The following is a 9,063-nucleotide window of genomic DNA, read 5'->3' on the forward strand; positions in this document are numbered from 1 at the left end:
CACTATATGCCAGGCACTATTCTAAGGGTAGATATATAAGCGTGTGTGTGTGTGTGTGTACCTATACATTTCCATCCTTTCATTGTCTCATTTATACCCACAATAACCCTATAAGGGAGATACTTTTATTATTGTTCCCATTTTAACAGAAAAGGAACCAGAAGCCTAGAGAGGTTAAGTGACTTGCTCAAGCTCATATCAGAACAAAAAAGACCAAGCTCTTAGTACCACTGAGGCATTAAATAAACCCCAGGAGGCACTGAGCCATTATCTGCTCTGGATGGAAGTGGATGGACATTGTCTCCAAGGAGAAGGTGCAGGAGTGGACAAGGCACCATTGCTGGGTATCATCTGGATACCTTGTCCTGACCTCTACCCTCTATCCTTTGCCCTGGCAGGATGACCTCTCGGGAACAGCTGGTACAGCAGGTGCTCCAAGAGCTGCAGGAGGCAGTGGAGGCCGATGGCCTGGAGGGTCTTGTCGGCGCCGCTCTGGAGGCCAAGCAGGTCCTGTCCTCCTTTACCCTCCCCACCTGCAGGGAGGGGGACCGCAGACCCCAGGTGCTGGAGGTGGACTCGGTGGCCCTGAGCCTGTACCCAGAGGATGCCCCCCGGAACATGCTGCCGCTGGTGTGCAAGGGCGAGGGCAGCCTGCTGTTTGAGGCTGCCAGCATGCTCCTGTGGGGGGACGCAGGCCTCAGCCTGGAGCTGCGGGCCCGCACGGTGGTGGAGATGCTGCTGCACAGGCAGTACTACCTGCAGGGCATGATCGACTCCAAGGTGATGCTGCAGGCCGTGCGCTACTCCCTGTGCTCCGAGGAGTCTCCTGAGATGACCAGCCTGCCGTCCGCCACGCTGGAGGCCATCTTCGATGCAGACGTCAAGGCCACCTGTTTCCCTAGTAGCTTCTCCAACGTGTGGCACTTGTACGCCCTCGCGTCCGTCCTTCAGCGCAACATCTACTCCATCTACCCCCTGCGCAACCTCAAGATCCGGCCTTACTTTAACCGCATCATACGTCCCCGCCGCTGTGACCACACGCCGGCCACGCTGCACATCATGTGGGCTGGCCAGCCCCTCACCAGCCACCTCTTCCGCCACCAGTACTTTGCCCCGGTGGTGGGACTGGAGGAGGTGGAGGCTGCAGAGGCCACCGGCCTGGGCCCGGCTCCGCCGCCACCGCCACCGTCAGCCAAGCCCCCGGAGCTGTTCAGCCGGGACCCTGGCCTCAGCTCCTCCCGCCTCTGTGCGCGCGACAGTGTTGCCAAGAGCACCTTCTACCGCTGGCGGCGCCAGTCCCAGGAGCACCGGCAGAAGGTGGCCACGCTCTTCTCGGCCAAGCACTTCCTGCAGGACAGTGTCCACCGTGGGGGTGTAATGTCGCTGCAGCAGTTCCTCCAGAGGTTCCCCGAGATCTCCCGTTCCACTTACTACACCTGGAAGAACGAGCTGCTGGGCACCGGCGCGCACCAGCCTCCGGCCCCCACGCGGGCGCTGGCGAGCGAGGGGCTGGAGAAGCTGCCGGAGGAGCAGGTTGCTGAGGGGCTGGGATGCCCCCTGCTGGCCGTGGCAAGCCCTGGAATGGTCTTCATGCAGCGGGCTAAGTTGTACCTGGAGCACTGCATCTCCCTGAACACGCTGGTGCCCTATCGCTGCTTCAAACGCAGATTCCCCGGCATCTCCAGGTCCACCTACTACAACTGGCGCCGAAAGGCCCTCCGAAGGAACCCCAGCTTCAAAACGGCACCAGGCCTCTCCACGGCCCCGGCTCCCCAGCCAGCATCTACTGGGGAAGAGGCCCTACTCCCTTGGAAGGGTGAGGCGGGAGAGGGGGCAGGGAAAGCAACGGGTGGGGGACCACCCGCCCCCCGGGTGTTCCTGCCCCTGAGGATGCCCCTGTACCGTTGGCAGAGGCGTCTGCGCAGAGCTGCCCGCAAGCAAGTGCTGAGTGGGCATCTCCCCTTTTGTCGCTTTCGCCTCCGCTACCCCAGTCTGTCCCCCTCCACCTTTTGGGTCTGGAAGAGTCTTGCGCGGGGTTGGTCCAGAAGCCTGTCCAAACTCCAGATGCAGGCCCCCAACTTGGGCAAAGGGGTTGTGCAGGAGGCTGAGGAGAAGCGAGAGAAGGAAGATGGCAGGAATGTGATAGCTGGCATGGCCCAACCTGCCGGGACCCCGGAGGTGGTAGCTTCTCCAGGAGATCCAGGGAAGGTCCAGGGAGGGTCTTCCAGAGAGAGGGCCCTGCAAGAGGGGGCCATGGCCCCGGGCCTGCCGCACAGTGGGTCCCGATACAGCCACCCTCTGGAGGCAGCCGCAGGTGGCAGGGACAGCCAGGTGCTGGTGATGGACATGCTCACCACCACAAAGTTCAAGGCTCAGGCCAAGCTGTTCTTGCAGAAGCGGTTCCAGTCCAAGAGCTTCCCCTCGTACAAGGAATTCAGTGCCCTCTTTCCCTTCACCGCCCGCTCCACCTACTACATGTGGAAGCGGGCCCTGTATGATGGCCTCACCCTGGTCGATGGCTGACAGGAGGTGCAAAGGCGCTGGGAGGAAGGGAGACTAGTTTGGAGAGGGTCAGTGACCTGGGTGGCCCCCTGGCTTGGCCAGGATGCCTTTTGCTCTGGTTCCCACAGTGTCTATTCTGAGTCCAAGGACAGATTTGTGTCCTGGCTCTCTGTTCAGGGCATAGAGAGCCAGAAATCCGCTATCTGGTCTCCTGCAGAGAGCTGCAAGACCAGAAATGGTCTCTTCAGTTGTTTGCCATTCTTATTTTTATTGTTGTATCTTGGTTTTAGTTTTTTATTTTGATTTAAGTGGGTTGGCTGAGCCCCCTGGCTGGTATTAGAAGTTGTATGTGTGTGGGGGTCTGAAGAGGGGTTGGTTAGCTAAAGCAGCTTTCAGCTTTTTGCTGGGGACAAAAGGGGTATTGTAGCATGGCCATCTGGCCTATTGGGCAGAATACAATGTCTTCAGTTTTGGGGGGGCTTGTCACACTCCTAGTGTTTCCTAAAGGAGGATTAGAAATCAAATGTGCAGATCAGTGGCTTCTGTCTGGCAACCCGAAGTGAGAGGGAAGCCAGGATCAGTGTGAGCAGAAGCATATGTAGGAAGAACCAAGGGACTGACTCTAAGGGAAGGTCCTGAGCTGTATCACTGAGGGCTGGCCTGTACCTTGCAAGGAGTACGGTAAAGGGTTGGGGGAGGGTGCCCTCGAATCCCTGTCTGCTGGTGCTTGGTCCATTTGCTGTGGACCCTGCAATCCTCTGCCAGCCTGGCTCACTCTTGGGGATCCCTGTCTTTCTGCTGATCCTCTTTTCAGCCTGTGCCCCGTCTTCAGTGAGGGACCACACAGTGGCCACACAGATGAGAGACTGAATTTGCATTGTCCAAGAATGACGTTGGAAAATGAAAGAAATAAAATGATGTGGTGCCCACAGCCCTTGGTCTCTGGTATTTGTTTTGCCAGGATAGAACTGTCCATTTCCACATTCTCCTTTGGTTTAAGGGGACTGAGAGTGACAATTTCTCTTTCTTGCTGGGACGCTCCTAAGTCCAGGGCTTGGGTGCTGAAGGGGATTACTCTGCGGATTCTACTTAGAATTGGATTTAAATGTGATCTTGGGTGTTCTTCCAGCTGGGGTGGGGCTGTGGCTGCCTGGAAAGATGCCTCCTACTGATAGGAGAAAACTGGCTAAGTGTGCTCGGAGGCCAGGCCCGCATAAGGGTTGTCTGCCTTGTGCCCAGGCAGGCTGGGCCCAGTCTCAGATAAGGAAACAGAGCCTCAGAGTGGTTAGTTTGCATGTCCCTCCGTTCAGTGAGTCTGAGCTTTAAGGCTAGGACTTTCCTCTTTGGCATGGGGCATCATTGGGCAAGAAGTACCCTTAGGACCTTTCTCCTTCTGTTTAGGTTTTCGGCAGTGGCTGTCATCGTGGTTTTGTGGAGTACTTGGTTCTGCTATTTTTTTCACCTCCATAGAGCAGCCCTAGAGATCTTTAAGCAAAATTTAATTCTGTCACTTTCCTGTCCAAAATGTGTGAGTACCATGTTTCCCCAAAAATAAGACCTAGCTGGACAATCAGCTCTAATGCGTCCTTTGGAGCAAAAATTAATATAAGACCCTCTTATAGTAAAATAAGATCAGGTATTATATTTATATTATTATATTATAAAGACCCGGTCTTATGGTAAAATAAGACTGGATCTTATATTAATTTTTGCTCCAAAAGACGCATTAGAGCTGATTGTCCGGCTAGGTCTTATTTTCAGGGAAACATGGTAGCTTCCTTTCACTCGTAGAATCCTTTGCTCTCTCTTACAAACGCCTTCATAATCTGGCCCCTGACTCTGTCTTCAGCTTCCTCTTGTCCCACTCTTACCCTTAACCACCACAATCCAGCCACACTGTCTGCCTCTGACATTGAACCATCTACACTTACTTTAAGGGTCTTTGCATTTGTTCCTTTAGTTTAGAATGCTTATCCCTGTATCTTCACATGGCAGGCTACTTACCATTCAGATCTTTGAGAGTCACTATTGCATCAGCCTTTTACTTATTCCCATCTGATGTATCACACATATCATTATATGTGATTATCTCCCCTCCCCTTTAGAACATAAGCTCCATGAAAAGCAGGGCTTTTTCTTGACTTGCTTTTACCACTGTATTCCCGGCAGGTAGATTAGTTGCTGGTACATAGTAGGTACTACAGTTTGTTGAAAGAAGGAATGAATGAAATGGGGCTACTGTGATTTCCTGCTGTTACCTTTTGGGATTTGGTTTTATCAAACCCAGCGAGTCCTACTTGCTAAATGTTTCTCATTGACCATTTTTCTCCATCCCCGCAGCCACCCCCTAATCTAGATCAGCAGCTGCTCTCATTTCTGATACTTGAACGGTTTTCAAATTGACTCTGCCTCCACTTAAACAATCCATCTTCGCAACAAAGGCCAGAATGATCTTACTAAAACATAACTGACTCATCACTGGATTTTCCACTGCCCTTAGCACAAAATCCAAATCCAAACTAATTAGGCCTACCAGTCTCCCCACTGAACCCTCAGACTCATCCAGACTGACCTTCCCCCCCCCCCCCCGCGTACTTCTTCATTCCATAATGCTAATCATGTGGCATTGGCATTGCTTGTCTTTCTCACACTCTGGGGTGTCCACTGAACCCCTAAGAGTGTCACCTGGTAGTCCCTTAACATTTGGTGAAGGGATTGGAGTGATACTCCTACCTGGCCTGCAGTGGCCACCTATAGGCAGCAGGTGGCAATCTGGTGCAGCAAGAAACAAAGTCTCTGGGTTCCCAGTAGGCATAGCCCTATCTAGCTGTTTCCAACTCCCAGTCTACCCTCTTCACTGCCTTGATTGTTAGAGAGTGGCACCAACCTTGCTGGTTGGGCCTGTGGATTCTCCTATTTGTTCTATTCCCTGTCCTCTTAGAACCAAAGCGGGTCTGATGCCTGGAGCAGTGTCTCACGAGGGGGTCCAATTACTACCTGGATCACAGTCCCAGGAACAGTTTGTCAGAAGTGTAGATTCCAGGGCCACATCCAGACCTACTGATTATCACTTTAGACTGGAAAGGCAGTATATGTGTGTGGGTGAGTTACTTATTAGCCTTGCTGCGCCTCACTTTCTCCATCTGTAAAATGGGGATTAAAATAATGCCTCTAGTATTATACATATAGTTCCTTGTACATATAAGTGCTAGATGAGCATTTGCTAGTGGTAACAATGTGACCAGTTTGAGAACCACTGGGAATCTAATTCCTATTTTCTAGGAGGAAGCTATTGTCCAAGGAGATTCTTGCTCAAGGTTATCCTCTGTATTAAAGATACTCCTGTCCGAAGACTGAAAGGTCCTTTTGTCAGAGGCCAGAACTAGCCCCAAATCCATAGGGAGATACTTAAGCATCTGTTGGAAAAAGTTAAGATTAAAAGTGATATGTCAATATTTATTGATTTGGAAAAGGTTTTGTAAGTATGGTTAAGTTATTCTTGTGTAGAAAAGCTGTTTCTTTTATAATCTGCTTAGGGAGACAGAAATACCTAAGCAGTTACCATATTTGCTAAGAATATTTCATGCTGATTTTAAAGCTGACATTTCTCGGAATTATTTGTATTTTTTTGCACTACCTTCTATCTCAGATGCAGATGTAGAAATTCCAGTGAAATGAACAATGTGTGAATAGGGGGAGAAAACAGAATATGTGAGGTTAGCTTTACGTCTTTCAACATTCTGTGCCATTGTAAAGTTAACTGCTTCTAAAAATTTTGAATGTAAAATCTTCACCCTAAAAAACAATCAGGTGAAATGTGAATCATTTAAAAATATTTTGCATTATACATTTGTCCCCTGGGGGCAGCGTCCCGTATTTGGTGGAGATCCTCTTCTCTACCATATGCATGAGGTCACTCCTCAAATATTTCCCTGGACCCAGTACTCTGGCTCCTGTGGCTATTGGGCCCTGAGCATTCACCTCATCTCAGCTACCCTTCTGGATGTTCCACCAGCACCTCAGTCTCACCATCTGCCAATCTGGCGTCATTCCCCCTTCCACACCACCTGCTTTTCTCTATTTTTCATCCTGGTTGCTGCCAGATCGAGTTATCAACTGAACTGGCCCCAAATCTGGGCATCATCCTAGAATTTTCTCTCCATATGCCCAGGACCCTAGGACCATGGCAGGTTTCACAGGGTTCCACACAGCTAAGTTATCACAAGAAGAGAAGTGGACTGGTCCAGGCCATCCCCATCTTTTCCCCTGAGCACAGCTCTCAAGCCAGGTCATAGTTGAGGCCCCTCGCCTGCCCAAGTCAGGCCCGGTCATCTGTGCTGGATCAGCTTTGCTCCCAAGGAGGTCTGGCAGATGCAATAGGCCCCTATCCAGCAACCCATGATAGGCTGAGTCCTGTGCTGTAAGCTGAGGACACACAGCCATTTGGCCTCAACTCTAGTCCTTGCAAAGGCGTCAGTTGATTGGGAGCTATGGTCTGACACAGGCTTCTGTATGGAACGCACAGAAAGCACCGTGGGGTTACAGGAAGCACATGCTGGCTTTGGCATCTCATGGACAGTTCATCCTGACACGCCTCCCAACTTATATTAGGTTGGTGCAAAAGTAATTACAGTTTAAAAGGTTAAAAATAATTGCAAAACCCGCAGTTACTTTTGCACCAACATCATAGCTTCCTAGGGCCAACTGTTCTCTGAGAAATGTAGGCTGCCTGTGGTCTCTGGGACATGCTTCCATTGCTCCTCAGAGGACCCTGGTTGTAAAACAGTCGTTGGTGGCATGGAGGATGGGAAGCTGAGGGATCTGGACGCGCTGACACAAAGCAGTTAGGATGGGCGGGAAGGCCAGGGGAAGCGGGCGCTTCACCTTGGGTGCTTCCGCTCATCTCACCGGCCTGACTTCAAATGGGGAGTTTCTAGTGTGAATTCCCCTCCCCATCCCTGGCTAATGACACCCCAGGATACTTGTCAGGTGTCACTTGCAGGTTCCTAAATGTTCTCATTACTGGTTTATCTCATGGAAGAGGAGGAGGAAACTTTCAGGGAGACGAGAAGCAGCAGAAAATAGGTTTAACAGTATAAAATTTTTTTTTCCATGGAAAATGACTTTGAAAATAGCACGAAATCTGCTTAACTCTAGAGGCTCCTCCCTGCCAGGCAGAGAGAGCTGCAGGGGACCTAGATAGGAGGGCAGACAGGAGACTGGGCAGGCAGCTGCTCACGTGTCACCCTCCACCTGAGGAGACCATGAGATGGCAGGACAGGAGGTCTGCAGGAGATCCTTCCCTGTGCTTCACCTGTTCCAGGCTCAGCCCTCAGCCTGCAGGCCGGTGGGAGGCCAGGGTCCCGCAGGAGGGGAACCACAGCCTGTTGGGAGTTGGATGTATTCAGAGAGCACCTGAGTGGCTTTGTGTTCCACTTACCCCCAGCCCAGCCTGGCTCAGAAGGGGTGCCAATGCAGTTTTGTGGCTTGTGCCTGTTGACAGCCAGCCAAGCTCTTTCTAGACCCCCTGACTTTGGGCAGAGTTACCTGTTGTCATTTAAGACAGAATTGGGGGACAATGAGCTAGACTACATTGCAGCACCCAGGACAGGGCCTGATGGCTGTGGGGTCCACCAATCCTCAGACCTCAGCTTCACAGGCCCAGGAGGGAGGCTGGTATCTTTGGGGCATTTGATACTTCATTCATTCAGTCCACTTTTGTTGAGGCCTGGAGGTGAGGGAGAGCATGGTTACAAAGCTCAGGAAGACCTAGTGCCCCCTGCAGTTCTTTATAAACATTCACTATATGACTGGTTCCCACGTTCAAGGATTCTCAGGGTCCAGTAAGTGTAGTTTGCAATTTTATGTCTTCATTCAGAATTTTAGATTCTAATTTTAATTCATTTTATTAGAAAGATAAAGACAGAACCCTTTTACAATGATCATTTGCTATCGAAAGGTATTCCTATACAATAAGACTTTGGTTTTTAAAGCCAGTCTGTGGGACCAGCGCCGTGTTCCATGTTAATGAGCTGTGACAGGGAGGCGATGGTGCTATGGGGTACAGAGGAGCAAGCCTGCCTCTGCTTGAGGACCGGGGCAGGACGTCTGGAAGAGCCTCTTGAAAGACTCCTAGGAGCACCTTGGGGTGGGTGAGTGGGAGAGGAACTGAGGCTAATAAAAGCTGAGGATCATGAAAGCTAGACCTGGGAAAGACCCCAACAGAGCAGAACGTTGATACAGCCGTTTGACCCTGGCATTTCGATGAGGCCTAAAACCATTTAAGATATCAGCTTTCTAAATATTACCATTATCACTTGGGTAGCTTGAAATCGGCCATCATAGAGTATTTACACCATAGAAATCAGCAAATCCTACAAATCAGTCAGATGTGCTTTGTGCCCCAGACGTGACTGTGACAAGCCTTGTGGTCACTCCTTTCAGCCACTCGTCCCTAGATCTTTACAGACCTGGCTCATGTCAGTCCTTCTAGTCAAAGTCATGTCACTCGCTCAGAGAGCCCTTCCCTGACCTCACCCCCACCCCCGCCAAGTGGGCATG

General features: G+C 51.0%; 1 protein-coding gene across 1 annotated transcript; it reads left to right on the top strand.

The window, feature by feature from the left end:
• Positions 1-399: 399 nt before the first annotated feature.
• On the top strand, positions 400-2,523 carry VRTN (vertebrae development associated; the record flags this gene model as incomplete). Its single annotated transcript, XM_081048759.1, has 1 exon — positions 400-2,523. One exon carries the CDS (start codon positions 400-402, stop codon positions 2,521-2,523), a length of 2,124 nt encoding a protein of 707 aa, XP_080904885.1.
• Between the last annotated feature and the right edge of the window lie 6,540 nt (positions 2,524-9,063).

This window comes from Rhinolophus hipposideros (assembly GCF_964194185.1).
Source record: "Rhinolophus hipposideros genome assembly, chromosome: 5".
Classification (NCBI taxonomy): domain Eukaryota; kingdom Metazoa; phylum Chordata; class Mammalia; order Chiroptera; family Rhinolophidae; genus Rhinolophus; species Rhinolophus hipposideros.